Source organism: Acomys russatus, chromosome 29 (assembly GCF_903995435.1).
Source record: "Acomys russatus chromosome 29, mAcoRus1.1, whole genome shotgun sequence".
Lineage (NCBI taxonomy): Eukaryota > Metazoa > Chordata > Mammalia > Rodentia > Muridae > Acomys > Acomys russatus.
Window position 1 is genome coordinate 24,828,236 of NC_067165.1, and position 16,208 is coordinate 24,844,443.

The 16,208-nt window shown below is 41.5% G+C and overlaps 1 protein-coding gene across 18 annotated transcripts in view; it reads left to right on the plus strand.

Annotated features, from left to right (window-relative positions):
• The window catches only part of Pum1 (pumilio RNA binding family member 1), a 110,706-nt gene that overhangs the window by 48,177 nt on the left and 46,321 nt on the right, over positions 1-16,208 (plus strand). For 15 of the 18 annotated variants that reach the window (XM_051171517.1, XM_051171519.1, XM_051171524.1 and 12 more), the window contains 2 exons: positions 8,228-8,394; positions 10,624-10,894. The exons of the other annotated variants lie outside the window; for them this stretch is intronic. In XM_051171517.1, coding sequence (XP_051027474.1) covers positions 8,228-8,394; positions 10,624-10,894 — 438 coding nt within the window. The remainder of the gene's footprint in view (positions 1-8,227; positions 8,395-10,623; positions 10,895-16,208) is intronic. 18 annotated transcript variants of the gene reach the window in all.

The following is a 16,208-nucleotide window of genomic DNA, read 5'->3' on the forward strand; positions in this document are numbered from 1 at the left end:
AGAGCTAAAATCGAAGTCTCAATTAATTGGTCTATAAGAAAACATTTCCTTATTAAAACAAAAAGCATAAGAGAGAAGGACTTTATTTACAAAGAAAGTAGAAGCTGGGTGTCACCAGGAGGCACTTGCCTGAGAGGAACGATTGACTACTACCTAAGAATGTTAAAAAGGACAAGGCATGTGGGGGCCATTCTTGTTTTGCAGGCTAGACTTTAATTTTATGGTGGCCTTTCTTGAGCAGCTTTGTTTCCTATGCCTATCCTGTTGGGGGGGGTTGTGTTTGTTTGTTGTTGTTGTTTGTTTTTGTTTTCTGGTTTGTTTTTTAATCCATTGCCACTAACCCCACTTACCCTGACTGTTTGGCAGCCAAAGCAGCCTCTGGTTCCTGCCACTCCCTATGAAATCTTAGCGTTCTCTCTGTAGCTTTGTGATTGCTTTCTTAAAGCGCGCTCTGTATTATCAGCTTTACAGACTAAAGAGTCTTATGAAACGTATCTACTTGAGTCTTCTTCAGTTTGTATTCTCTGGCGGGTGGTCTGTGCTGCAGCTGTCTGCCTGCCTTCTTTCCAGACTCCTAACTCACTTTGTTCTGTGCCTTTTCAGTTCTTTTCCGGAAGTCATTGTGGTCTAATAATACCTGGTGGCAAATCTTTAATACACCTTCTTTCCCCAACGTCATCCTCATCCTCCTCATTTTGGCTTCATACCCACGTGTGTTTCTTTATATATTGCATTTGTTACCTGGAGTATTTTCCTGTTTCCCTCTGTCACTTAAAGTGTAGAGTAGCAAGAGTTGGTGTTGGTAGCCAGCTTTGTATGTTAAGTACATTCTTGAGGACGAGCCTTTGCAAAACTGACCTGAATGTTTCCGGATCTGTTGACTTGTCAGTCAGACAGGGAACTGCTTTCCTTGGGGATACAAGATTTACACTGTAGATATGAGGAATGGGATCAAGCCACATGATCCTTTGTCTTCTCAAGAGAAGAATGGAAGGACTTCTGCTTTCTTCCTCCTTCATACTTCTATCATATTTCTTAGAGGAAGTATTGCCTTCTAAACTGCCTACCACCTTAAGTTATTTGCTGGAAAGAAATGAGTGTGGTGCACTAATAAGCTGCTTGGTAACAGTGGCTGTGAATTCAGACCAGTTTCTGTTTGTGGACATTAGTCACAGGCACACATCTGGATTACTGTCAAGTCTGAGGGAAGCAGAAAAACCATTTGAATTAAAAGTAGATAAAACAGTAGAATGGAATCATTACTGTCATTTAAAGCCAGTTTTTATGATAAAGTCCTGCTTTTGGACTATCAAAGAGGGTCCCGCACTTGGTTATTTTGGAAAACTGTTGATTTTTAGCTCTTCATAGTATTGTGCTTAGATAAGATTAAGCCTCAGGACAGATGAGAGCTGGTAACTGCTCCACCTCCAATTGAAAACAGGAGTAGCAGTCAGATAAATAATTCTGCAAATCTGCCTTCTTCTTTTTTTTTTTTTTTAGGAGGATGGGTGTGGAGAATAAAATGTTATCTAGTGTTTTGACTTCTGTACTATCTGTAGATTGATAGAGGAAGACTGAAGGCTATCAAGCCAGGGTGTTGGCAGGAGCCATTTTCTGGCAGAGGAAGGCCTGTTGACCAGAGAACTACTGGTCAGCATTGGGGTTGTGTTCTGCTGATGCTGTCCCTAACCTGGGTTTACTCTGCTGTGGTTAGAAACTGTGCTTATGGAAAACCTGACTCACACTCTCCTCATGTATGCATGCAACATCTGAATGGGGGTGGGGAGAGGCTTTCCCACTCTTTCTTTTAAAAACAAAAGTAGTTAAGTGTTAAGTTTGAGAGCAAGGACAGGGGGCTATCTGCATCTAGGGGAATTGGTTATAGAGCGCTTAGCTCCTGGTCAGAGCAGCTCGGGGTTTGCTCCAGTAAGTCGAGTGGCTAGCATCATTTGTGGCACAGTGATGATTAAGCACTCATAGCAGGTACATAGAAGTCCTTAGATGTGACAGCCGGCAGCCCAGATGTCACTGTTTCAAGGTGGCCCACAAGGAGCCCAGCCTTAACTGTGTTGTAAGTAGTGTCTATTTTCATCAAGATTTCCTTGTCACAGCTTGAATAAAAGAATTTAGCTCTTTGCTTTTCTTCCCTTCCTTTTGAGTTGGTTCTGTGGCTGTAATGCTTAGTAGTTTTGTTTTTTGAGAGAAGGGTTACTTTTAGGAGGCATGGTGTGGTGGCTTATGCCAGAGAGAAGCTAAAAGATCTTTGTGAGTTTAACGCCAGCCTGGTCTACATAGTGAATTCCAGCCCAGCCAATACTACACAGAACCTGCCACAAACTAATTAGCTAACTTACATTGAGGTTCAGCAGAAGACTCTGACATCTGTATTATTTTCAAACTTACTATGAATGCAAGCTAGTACCCAGCAGGATTATCCCCAGCATTTTTAGATAGCAGATTTTACAATGAGAAAAGTGAACCCAAGAGCCAAGCAGAGCCCCCCACCCCCCAGCTTTTATTTACTCCTGGAATAAGCTATCCTTTCCCCACCCATCTCCTGAGTTCAGAAGTAGTTACAAAATTGTGTATTTTGAAAGCTCATGGGTAACACTGCTGTTGGTCCCCTGGTTTTCTTCAAATAGGCTGAAGCCTAGTTACTAAGAACAGTGTGGGTCATGAGGGCTACCTTTTGGTTTATGCACTGCAAGCTTTGGCTCAGTGACTATTCTAACTTTGCAGAGATGTTGGAAGGGCTCCCCATGTTGTGTCAAGTGCCTGCTTTTTGACCTGGAGGATGCGTACTTGAAGCTATTCATCTGGGTCACAGTGATTTGGCTTGGAAGGCTAGTGCTATAATTGAGTTTTGTGAAACTTGGGATATTGCATTATATATAGAAGCCAGGGTTTTGGGTCTCAGCTGGATTCTTATCTGTAGAATAAGAATAATTGCCATTCAAGGAAGCTGTAAAATAATGTAACAAAGCATATTACACTCTCCTTTACTGTGCACTATTAACACTGGCATCATCCTGGGGCCTATTCCTAGGCCCTACCCTAGCCTTCCTGAACCGAAACCTGCTTTTGTTTTTTGGGGACAGGGTGCCATTGTGTAACCCCGATGGCCCCAAACTCACAGTCTTCTTGCCTCAGCATCCTGAGTGCTAGGCTTGCAGAAGTGTAGCGCCATTTTAGTAAGACAGCCACCTACCTGCCCCCAGTGTTTTATATGTATATTAAAGCAGTAAGCACTGCATTCCACTGTTAGACTCTCCTTGGAGTAGCATATCATTAGGGTGACCGCCTTTAGATTTTGGCTAGCTCCACACTGAAACCACATGTTATAGACTGCAATGTCAAACTTAGAAAACCAAAGCAAACTATTTTTTTGAGTTTTCTAATAAAATCAAATATTGCTTTTTGCCTGTAAGATAGCTGCTTTCTTCCTTTGGATATCCCACAGGTGCTTGTTCCGCTCACTTTTCTGCACAGCAGGAATTGGGTGATCACGACAGTGGAGAGGTGATGCTCTCCAGTACACTTCTATCAGCTTTTCCTGCTGAAATCTGCGTGTTTTAGATGTGTGCATGCTATACTGGTACTGTGGCTGTGTCCTTTTTAGTGGTGCATAGCGTGATAGCATCCCAGGGTCAGGGAAACCTAGTAGTGGCTGCATTTTTTCATACTAATCTTAGAAAAAGAAATTGATTTGTTTTTATTTCTTTTGAAGAAATGTAATTTTAAGGATTGCTTTATTTAATTAATCTTTGGACAGCACTTATGGTAGATTAACTTATAGATGATAAAAATAAGGCTCAGAGGCAAAGTAGGGGTCTTGTATTCCAGCTTTGTTTTCTTTTCAGTTCTGCCCAGTGTGGCTTTTGCTTTGTTCTGTTGGCTTTTGAGGTAGATTCTCATCAAGTTGTTCCACAAGGTAGCAGATGCAGATTTATTATCATTTTCTTGATGGTGAAAGTCTGTTCCTATCAGATACGGGCTATTGTACTTAGCAGAAAATTAAATTTTAAAAATCTTGGGGGTGTTTTATGGGAATACATATGATTTGTTGTAGTCAGCATTATCTTGTTTGTTGTTCTGCAAGTAGACACACAAAATACTGCTTGTTTGATACAGATGAGGAGTCTCTGATCTCACTGAATGGGACTTTTGCCATGTGAAGTGTTGTTCTAAGAACCCTGCAGTTAGAGGAGGATTTCTGGTTCTGACTTTTTTGGGAACAAGAAAGATGTTTGGAATTGTCTTCCTTTATAGTTGTCCTGAGGAGGCTGAGGTGGCAGTGAGCAGGCCCTCTTTGTACCTGTGGTCTCTAACAGTGGCTGTTTGGCTCCTGACTCTTTGGTGGTTCTTCAACCACCGTGTTGCTTGGCCATCTCTCAGCACCGCTTTGTTCCCAGTGGGGAGAATTTGCTAGGGACTGGTTGCTTGGGTGCTGTCTACGATACTGGCATTTGTTTTTTGCCTTGCCATTTATGGTTAATCTCTAAATTTTGAGGTTGTGATCATTAGCCTGAGCTATAGATTGACTTTTTAAATGCCTGCTTTGGGAGTGTTTGGTAATTTTCAAACCTTGGTATCCCAAAAAGTGTTATGTGCATCTGTCCTGCTGTAGTTTTGCATGTGTATAACAGCTTTAAACTTTGCAATGCAGCATTTCATTGTTGTTCATAACTATTTATTAAACAAAATTAGTCCTGCTTAATAGGTAAGAAAGCTAATACTCAGAGATTAAATGACCAAAGTTTTATGACCAGTTAGTGCTGTAGATAGAACACAAAACAGATTGTGTGCACCTGTGTTAATATTTTCTGAAAGACCACACAACTGTAAGTACCTCACATTATATATTATTAAAAACCACAAAGATGCCAACAATTAACACTTTTTATACTCCTATTCTTTTTTCCTCCCAAATTGAGTTTTATTTTATGAATATGGGTGAGTTACCTGCATGCTTATTTGTACAGCACATGTATGCTATGTTCCTAGAGGCCACAAGAGGATGTTAATTTCCCAGGAACTGTTTGAACTGTCATGTAGGTGCTGGGATTGAACCCAGGTCTTCTATAACTGCTGAGACATCTCTCCAGCCCAACTTTTCTATTTTAGGCTCTTTATAAGCTGCTTTTTTTCTTTCTTTCCCTTCTTTAGGCTGGCTGGAACTCCCTTTGTAGCCGAGTGCCTCTAAATTCATGGTAACCCTCCTGTTTTATTACCTGAGAACTGCGATTACAAGTTTAACTCCCCCTGGCCTACTGGCCTCTCACATTTCTAACAGGTTTATTTATTTATTTATTTTTGTTTGTTTTTTGTTCTTAAATAAAGACAGGGCTTCTCTGTGTAGCCCTGACTGACCTGGAACTCACTCTGTACACCAGGCTGTTCTCAAACTCAAAGAGATCCTCCTGTCTCTGCCTCCTAAGTGCTGGAGTTAAAGGCACGCACCACTACCGCCTGGCTCTAAGAGACCGTTTTCTTGTTATTTGAAACAGGGTCTTTCACTGTAGCTCTGGCTAGCTGGCAACTTATTGCTCTTGCCTCCTGGGTGCTGGGACTACAGTTAAAAAACCCATTTTTATGATCTGAAGACCAAGGCTGTCTTTAGATAGCAGCTGGTTTCTCACTCTGATCTTGCCATAATGCAGAAGGCAGACTTGACTGCCAGCAATTTTTGTTGTATATCCTCTTTTGTAATGAGCTTTTTTCTTTTAAGTAAAATGGGTATGTACATAAAAATGTATTCATGTACATATACACATGAGTGCTGAAGTTATAAATGGTTACCACAATTGCTTCAAGAGGAGATGCACCATGGAAATCAACAGGCAGAAAGAGTTGCTAGTGCTCTGTCAGAGATCTGGTGTGTTGATAGGGGAAGAAAGTCAGGCAGCAAGTTGTAGAAATGGATTGTACAGGATTAGTGAAAACCAGCCAACCTCAGGGAATATTTTGAAAATCTGTGAAATTGATAATGAAACTGTTAGTGGCTGTTTTCAGTACAGGCCAGTGAGCAAATGGATAGGCTGAGCAGGTTCATGGGAAGGAAGCCCTTGTGAAGGTCACCAAGGAATGAAAATGCTAAACATGAGCTCGCCAGTAAGTACCTTGCTTGCTGTAGGACCTTCCTACTGAGCTTTCTCCTATTTCCTCTGTAGTTTTATGGGCTTGCCTTTTAAACTTCTTGGGAGGTATTAGAGCTGAACAGGTTTTCTTAAGCCATAGACTTGGTTTATAGGCTTGTAGAGATTCCTCCTGTGGTGCTTTTTGGCCACTAACATTAATGGGTTTTTTATTTTTTTGCCATTGCAATGATAGTCTTACCATCTTGACTGGTTTAATGATGATAAAGATAGATGTGGTTCCTTATTTTGGCAGTTCAGTTTCATAGGAGGTTTTAACCCTCACCATTAAAACATGTCTTGGTCATATTTATTGAGCTTCTGCTAGACAGTTTATTCATCTTTATAGCAGCAGCTATAAAAGTGAAAACTCTACTTCTGTACTTCTCAACATGGTGTGGAGGTTGCTGCTGTTTCTGGTTATCGTGTAAGCTCCAGGGCTTCAGAGTCTTGTCTTCTTCCCTGTCTGCACTGGCGTCTCAGGGTGCTCCTTCAGTGCTTCTGTGTTCATCAGCTGCAGGTTGTAGAACTGCAGTCTTCAAGGAACACCCTGCGGTGGCCACTGCTGCGCCTCACTGTCTTGATGCCTCCTGAGGCTAAGCTGTGCATACAGGTCACATGTATTCCTGCTTTTAATATTACCCACAAAGGCTTTCTTGTATTTGAACAGAGAATGACTGTCTACCTTTAAAAGGGAAATGGGCTCTGAAATAGTATTCTACAGATAGGGCTGAGACAGCCAGGGCTCCTGTATTGTGCTTTCTGATCAAGTGGTTTCTTAAATCTTTGATGAAGAGCTTGTTTAGTTTTCTCTGTGCAGCCTGTCCGTTTCTTAGTCAGTCTGCTCACAACTAACTGCTGCTCTGTGCTCCACTAAGTTCCACTGAGGTGGTGACTGGAAGTTTGGTGTAGAAGTGCTTGTCTTCTGTCCACTTGGCTTGCCTTGTATCAGGAACTTTAATTTGAGCCAAGTGCGCTTGTTCCCTTCATAAAGCCTGAGTCAGTGATGGGAACAGCAAGATCACTTCTTTTAGTTCATAAAAGCTAAAGTAAGGTCGTGCTCTGCAGTGCTGGGGTCTGCATTGCTGTCTGCTAAATTCAGCCCACAGATAGTTGCTTTCCTTTGGAACTCAAGGCATTTCCACCCCTCCTATCTCCAGGGCTTATGCTGGATGCTACTAAAAGGACACACATTTACATTTCTTTAAAAGACAGCACCTGAATATATCTGATGCCAGATCCATTACTTAGGTCTAGTGTTTAGAAATATTCAGAAGTATATTCTCTTGTATAAAATGTCCCAATTATATTACAGTAGTTTTCATTGAAATATTCAGATAATGGCAGATAAAAGTTTTTAGAGCACACTTCTTTAAGATTAGTTTTGAAGCATCATTTTTTTTTTAAAAAGTCAATGTTGGCTAAGTGTGTGGTGCATACTTGTTATTTCAGCATCTAGGAGGCTGAGGCAAGAGGGTTGCTGAAAATGCAGGCCAACCTGAGCTTTGAGTGTAGTGTGTTCCAAGCTAGCCATGGACAGCAAGAACTCGACTCAATAAAACCCAAATCAAATAGACAGAAAATAAATCCATAGTGCAGTTTGGCAGGGCATACACACCCAGATCAAGTGAAGACCTAATTGAGGTCAAATGGTTTCAGCCCACATTAGGTTTCACATTTAGAAGTGAAGGAGGGGCTTACATAGGGTAGTGGGAAGTTGTGGATTTTATTTTATTTTTTAAAAGAGGCTTAATGCTTTCCCTCTTAGGAATATGCTAGACAGATTCAAGAGTAGAGAAATAGGCTTGAGAGATACAGTTTTAACCTGGCTTTGGGAAGAAGGTGTGGGGCAGAAGGAGCACATAGAATGATAAGATGTCCTCAGTTCTGTAACATACTTGTCTGTCTGTCTTCCCCCATTTGGCAAAATTTTCTGCAGTGTTCCTGCCTCTGTGTTGTTTGTAAACTAGACTGTAATGTCAGGCATGGGCACTGTCCTGTTCCAGATAGTATTTAGTGTAGTCTGGTGTCCACAGTGGGTATCCACAATTAGTTGATGATGATTAGTGAAGCTGAAGCTATTTTTTAAACAGGGCCCAAGGGATGCAGACAGTGATGAAAACGACAAAGGTGAAAAGAAGAACAAGGGTACGTTTGATGGAGATAAGCTAGGAGATTTGAAGGAGGAGGGTGATGTGATGGACAAGACCAATGGTTTACCAGTGCAGAATGGGATTGATGCAGACGTCAAAGATTTTAGGTTTGTATATTTTACACTTCCGATTTTTGGATGTGGGCTGTGGGTTTTTGTTTTTATTTTAGTTCCTCTGTTACTGTTTCCTTCTTAAAAATTGGATCTAGTATAGATGATGGCACAGAGGTGTAAACTAACTGGTAAGGTGGAAGTTTTAAAGAGCTGTCCATGTGGGCTGGAGAGATGGCTCAACGGGCGAGAGCTCTGTCTGCTTGTCCAGAGGTCCCGAGTTCAGTTCCCAGCAGCCACATGGTGGCTCACAGCCATCTATAATGTGATCTGATGCTTTCTTCTGGCCTGCAAGTATACATGCAGGCAGAGCACTCGCATACTTAAAAATAAATAAATATTTAAAAAAAAAAAAAGAAGAAGAAGAGCTGTCCATGTTTCATGCTTTGCCCAAATGGTAGAACTTTGTATGGAGCTAGATTTGCAGAGTGGTTCCACAGAGGAGAGTAGTAATTCTGAAGACCCAAAAAGTTTTATAGGTGCTTTGAGACTTCACTGAATTTCTCGCACACCATTATACGCTAGAGCCATGGTCACTGAAGGATATATCCCTCTCTCATATTGGAGGGGAGAAATAGCCGAGAAATTTTGTGCCTTCCAGCTGCCTTCAGCAGCTCCATTCCACATAGGTAAACCAGTCATCGGTTACTTCAGCTTGAAGAAATGGGAGTTAGGTGCAAAGTAAGAGAAGGGCTCACTATGTAACACAGGCTGCCTTTGAACTTGGCAGTCCTCCTGCCGGGGCCTCTAAGTGCTGGGATTTCAAATGTACACTGCTGCCACACCCAGCAAATGGCTTGTTTGCAGTCATATAGTTTCCATGGATGCCTTTTATCCTATCTTTGTTGATAGTTTCAGATTTCCCTGTAGTAGAACATCCATAGTATTACATATTTGTCTTCCACAGCTGTAAACAAGTTTATTTATGGTGTATAATTTCAAAAAGTCTTTGTTCACTGATAACACATACACAAATAACTTAATGCCAGTTTAAAGCTAATGGATGTTTATATGAATACAGACATAAACACACAATTTTTCCCTCCTAATAACCACTAGTATCAAGAAGTATTTTACATCATTTGCAGTTGTTTAATAAGCCTAATTATTTATATATATATATATATATATATATATATATATATTGATATATAACATGTATAGGATTAGAGCCTTTGAAATTCAAGGCAAAGGGCAATACATGCTTACCTCCCTGAATCACAAGCATCCTGGAGCAGTGCTTGTGGTGTCTGGCTGGCTGGAACAAGAGGTTGTGTTTGTGATGGATGGAATATGACAATATTTTTAACTTGTACCAGCTGTATTGTTTTTATTACCACTATTGTTATTAATTATTTTTAATTTTTAAGAGATGAAAGGATTGAATATAGCTATAGGCCACTCTTCTTTGCCTGTGATGGGTTTGGATGATGCAGGCATTTAGCAGGGTTGTGATATATATATATCTCAAGTCCCAGAACAGTACTCATTTAAACCTTCAGCCTAGGTAATTACTTTGCTCTTTGGAGTTTTGTGACACGGAGGATGGGACATAAATACACTAGCTAAAGTTTAACATTGTCTTTGGAGAGTAGGAGCTTGTGATCAGTAATAAAGCTTTACAACAGTTTTTAATTGATTTGCTTCTTCCATTTCTTTGGCAGGTGGGGATAGTGTTTCCCACTGGTAATAATATAAATAATATATGGAAACCTTTTTATTAGAATCATTCTAAGAATTGGAATTTCCCCTAGGAACCAACTGTAGGTGTTTTGCTTTATTTTAAAACAAAGTCTTGTGTGTACTCCAGCCTAGCTTTGAAACTTGCACTGAGTGCTGGGATGATAGGTGTGTATCACTATGACTGGCCCAGAAACCAGCCTTGCCAGTTTCCTCTGTTTAAGGAGGAGCTGCTGCTCTGGTGGAGCGGATATTCCCCCTGTGCTTGTGGGGGACACTTGCATTTCTTCAGTCTAGATTTCATAGTAAAGGTGTGTTGTGTGTTAATAGCAGAGGATAAAGGTTCAAGAGGTAGTTGGGAAGGCAAACCATAGCCTTATTCTAGAGGCTACAACCCTGTAAGTTTTGTCAAAGATCTCTGGTTATTTTGTAGAACTAGCTTTCAGGACTTGCTGATGAATTATGTCAAGGACATAAACTGGGGGTTGCTGTAGTGTCCCTCCCGGATCAAAATAAGGTTTAATGCCCTTTACTTTCTCTGTTTAGCCGTACCCCTGGTAATTGCCAGAACTCTGCTAATGAAGTGGATCTTCTGGGTCCAAACCAGAATGGTTCTGAGGGCTTAGCCCAGCTGACCAGCACCAATGGTGCCAAGCCTGTGGAGGATTTCTCCAACATGGAGTCCCAGAGTGTCCCCTTGGACCCCATGGAACATGTGGGCATGGAGCCTCTACAGTTTGATTATTCAGGCACGCAGGTACCTGTGGACTCAGCAGCAGCAACTGTGGGACTTTTTGACTACAATTCTCAACAACAGGTACAGTGTGCGTCTTTGTCACCCTTTTCCTTTCTCTCTAGCCAGCACATTATGGGGGTGGGTTGGGCAAAGGTTTTATCAATTTAGAATGCCATCAGCCAGCAGTTTTTGGTTCAGCAATGAAATAAGTTTACAAAGCTCACCTTTTAGCCAACATTGCTGGGATGAGAGCATCCTGCTCTGTATGTACCATGCTTGGCTCTTTCCTCCCTACCCTTGGGGAGGATGCTAAGTTACACTTTGGAAGATTTCTGTTGTATGCTGTTGCTGGTTTGTTCTGCGTTAAAAAAAAAAAATGAGGGGCTAGAGAGATGGCTCAATGGGTGAGAGTGATTGCTTTGAAAGCAGGAAGATCCCACTCCAAATCTCTAGCACCCTTGTAACAGCTGCACATAGCTACTCGTGCCTGTAACCCTGGTATTGGAGATCAGAGACAGGCACAGCCTAGCACAAACAGTGAGCTTTGGATTCAGTGTGAGACCCTGTGCCAAAGAATAAGGTAGAGAACAATAAAGGAAGAAATGTAGTGTCCTCTCCTAGACACATGTACACAGTGGCACTTGTCCCCCTTCCCCAAGTGTGCATACTCTCTTCCCTCCAAAAGAGGGACATAAGATAGTGAGCATTCTTGTCCATAACCTCAGTCAGTATAATACCAACTATATATAGTATCTAACATGCATAACAGATACCTTTTAAAATAGCTAGAATGATTAATAGAACACACAACGCTCTAAGGTCTACCATTATTATTTGGTTGGGGCTAGGGGAGGGGGTATGATCATGAGAGCCAGAGAGTGTGTGGCTCACCTATGCATGCACTTGCAGAGGCCAGAGGATGATGTTGGATGCTTTTCTCTATTGCTCTTTGCATAATTTCCTGAAACAAGGTTTCTTACTGAGTCTGGATCCACCAGCCAGTAAGCCCCAGTTATCTCCCTGTCTCTACCCTGTAACACCACCACCCCAGCCCACCTACCAGTTCTACAGTTACTATGTTCAGCTATGTCCATTGTTTTCTGTGCATTCTTTGAATCCAAACTCAGGTTTGCATGGCAAGTGCTATTATTCACTGAGCAATCACCCCAGGCTTAACTTTCTTATGTTTACAAGTTTCTAGAAAAATTTGTTCATGTGTTTACTGTTTTGGGTTTTTCTGAGACAGTATTTTGCTATGAATCCAAGACTGCCCTGGAACCTGCCCAGGATGGCCTTAGATCTTGTTTCAGCGTGGCGCGCCCCCCCCCCCCCCCATTATTTTTCTTAAATTTTATTTTACATATATGGGTGCTTTGTGAACATGCAAGTCTGTGTACCATGTGCAGGTATGTGTACCTGTGCCTAAGGAGGAAAAGAAGATGGCGTTGGATTCTCTTGAACCTGGATGTTTGTGAGCTGCCATGTGGGTGCTAGGAACTGATCCTGGAGGCAATCTCTGGTCCATTACTTTCAGCCTCTTTGGTAGTGCTTAGATCACAGGTGTGAGCCACCATGTCCCATAACTATGCCAACCATTTTTGAAGGCATAATAGGACCAATTCATTCGAAAGGAAATGAGCTATCAGAGGGATCAGGAAGCTTCACAGTCTCCAAACGGTCTGATAGATTGTACCTTCCTGTTACTCCTTAGTTTTGGACTGTACAAAAATACAGATTCGTAGTATGAGAGACTGCAGTATTATTGTAGTTTTAGATTTGTTTGTTGCCTTTGGAGGCTAGTTGTAATGTGCTGTGCCTTTCCTTGCTGTCATTTAGCTGATGTCAGATGTATTTTGATTGATAGATAAGTAGCTCAAAGAAATATCTTCAGATCATGCTGTGAGACTATATGGTTGTTAATTTTTTGTTTCTTTAGGTGGTACTGGGGGTGGAGCCTGTGCTTGCTATATAGGTGCATAGGGCTGAGCCATACCCCAGCGTTTGTGAGATTTAATTAGCAAACCTTTTTTCCATAGAAAGAAAAGTATAATTGGACACTGTTCTCTGTAGCTCCCAGAAACTATGTCTAGCTCCACAAAAATTGTCTCTCTGTTCTTTTCTTTCTGGTCCTTACTGGCTCCATGCTTTTTTTCCTATTTTAATTGCACCCTTTTTTATTTAAGAAGAGTTTGCCTCCTATGTGTTGGTCAAATTTTTGATTCTCTTTTATCTAACCATCTTTTACTTCATAGTCAAGGAGCTGTGGTCTTTTTTGGTTTACTAATTTATGGTTTTATATTACCAGGAGTTTTGCAGCTAACTTATGTTTAGGACTTAAACATAAATGAACTTTTGAATATATCAGAGATACTAATTGTGGAGATGTACAGTGTCATAGATGGCTTTTCCACTGGCTAATTGAAACAGATTTGCACTTTGGAACCTGTTATTATGGCTTTTCATAGATATTTTAGTTTTTGCAGTGTAGGGATATTGCTAGGTGCACAGATGTGATTTGGACATTATCGTTTTATCCCATGTCTTAGGGTTACTATTGCTATGGTGAAACACTATGGTTAGGAAGGAACATTATTTGGCTTACAGTTCCATATTGTAGTAGATCATTGAGGAAGCCAGGGCAGGAACCTAGAGAGTCAGGAGCTGATCAGAGGCCATAGAGGCATGCTGATTACTGGCTTACTCCTTAAGGCTTCCTAGGTCTGCTTTCTTACAGAACCCAGGGCCAACAACAGCCCAGGCATGCCTCCATCCATAATTGACTGGCCGCGCCTTCATCAATCACTATTTAAAATATTTTACAGGCTTTCCTGCAGTCTGACTTTATGGGAACATTTTCTCAATTGAAGTTCCCTCCTTTCAGGTGACAATAGCTTATGTCAAAGTTGACATAAATCTGGCCAGCACATTCCATATACTCCACAGCTATTGCTTCTCCCCCATTCATGCTAATGACATGCTCAACTCCTAAGCTATATTGCCAGGGGGAGATTTTTTTTTTTTTTTTTTTAAAGATATTTGTGTTCTGGGCACCCAGAAAACATCTGGTAATCATTATCCTAAGACTTCAAAGTGTCTTTCTAGCCTCCATTTCCCAGAGGTGCCTGTAGAGAAGCTGGAATTGTTAAGGAGGAAGGATCATTTGGATTTATCATGTGTGATAAAACACCATGACCAAAGCAACTTAGGGAAGGTAGGATTTATTTGTGCTTCCAGAACTAGAAAGTCTGTTATTGCAGGGAGACATGGCAGCAAGTGGCAGGTATGGCTATAGGAGCAAGAAATAGGAATCAGAGAGCTCATATTTTTTAAGCAAACACAAAACAGAGAGTGACCCTCTAAGCTCTAAAAGCATACCACTTGCTGACACATTTCCTCCAGCAAGCTTACACTTCTGAAACAGCACCATCAACTAGGTACCAAGGATTCAAATGTTTGCGCCTGTGGGGGACAACTCATTCAAACCACCACCACCACCACCACCACCGCTGCCGCCGCCGCCACCACCGCCACCACCACCACCACCACCACCTCCACCGCTGCCGCCGCCGCCACCACCGCCACCACCCCATCACATTTAACTTTATTTTCATTCTCTTTCTCTAAGGGCCAACTGGGTCAATCTTACTTTATTTATAATTGGATAGTCCTCAGTCCCACTGCCTTTGGGCGCTACTGTAAGAGTGGTTTACTTAAGAGCTAAGGGCACACGCGCCTGTGTTATGATAGCATGTCATTGCCTTTGCCAGTTTGTGAGCTGTGTGAGATCAGGGTGTCCTCTGCTTCCCTTCAGCCAAATGAGCATTTAGAGAGCTCTTCCTCTTTTTCTGTTCTATCTGACTACTTCTCTGCTATTTAATACACTTTCCCAAAATAAAATTTGAAGCTCTTTAGTACCTGGGAAAGTCTTTGGATATTGTTGGAAGGTTATATAACACCCAGTAATATAATATTACTGTGTAATAATAGCCTTGAGTTATTTCTTAGATCAGATGAACTATTTTAGGGTCACTATGTTGCCATCTGATCAAAAACTATGGCCCTTCAATCCGGAAAACATTCTTTTGGGACCCAGCTTTGTGGATTGATTCAGAGAGACAGTGGACTTGTGGGCGACTCATAATAATATTTAGTTAGTACCCTTTTCATCTGTAGCCAAATATATCTTTGATGAACAGAACAAGCTTCTATTTAGTTTTCTGCATTTCAGTTGTTGTCTGTTTAGACATTAGAATGCATTTCGTCATTTATATATGCAAGATAGTACTCCATGATAAGAGATGGGGTGGTGCTGGAGAGATGGCTCAGTGGTTAATTGGACCTCTTGCTCTTACAGAGACTTGGGTTGGGTTCCCGGTTACACATGTTGGGTGGCTTGCAACTGTCTCTGGTACGACCACCATTACTGCCAAGTTACTTTTTAGATCTGGCTGTTTAGAAGTTTGTTGTATAAACCAGGCAGGCCTCCGTTTCTGTCTGTCTACATGTGCTGGAATTAAAAGTATGTGTATTTAATGCCCCCTCTGAGCTCAATAACAGGAGTGTCCACATATGCATACACACCCTAACAAAAAGAGTCGAACCACTCCCAGCCACACCCTAGGATGAGTTCTCTGGTCTCCAGAGGAAGGAAAAACGTCTAGAAGAAGGGTTGGTAAGCTGTTCCTTACAACTCTCATTTCTCCAGGAAGATGAAAATTGAAAAACAAAACAAAACAAAAACCCTCATGGAGTAAAGAGTAAAACCAATAAGTAGTTAAGCCTAAAAGGGAAATGATCTGGGGTGTATTCAGCCTGGCTGGTAGTTTGGGTAGACCATGAAGGTAAATAGATACTGTGCATTTTACTGACAGCGACAAGGCATTGTTTAGGGGGAAGAGGGGTGTGTGTGTGTGTGTGTGTGTGTGTGTGTGTGTGTGTGTGTGTGTTTTAAAGTCAGGATCTTGCTATGTTGAATTCATGTATTCCCTGTTACTAATTGTTAGTATGTGCCTGCACTTGAAATTTTAGGGCACATTTTGCGGTTTTGTAGTGTTTCTTTAGAAGCAGTTTAGACGCTTTGATGTTAATCTATTAATTGTTGAGTCACGAGTCCTTTGGGAACTCTGAGTTCCGCTTGCAATGGAATTGTATTAAACCAGTTGATTGATATAAGTGCCGTGAGTCAGGGCTGGGAGGCTTAGTGATGACCAAGGTCATCTTAAAGGATGTTTGAGTTGACAGAGCAGAGAGAAGATGGTAGGTGTACAGGGTACCTGGAGTGCAGTTCTATCGCTGAGTACAAGACTGCATAAAGAATTGAGTCTAGGTCATGGAGGTCTTGCTTGAGCAGGTTGTGGCTCAGACAGTGCCCAAAACAACTCAGGGTTATTGAGCG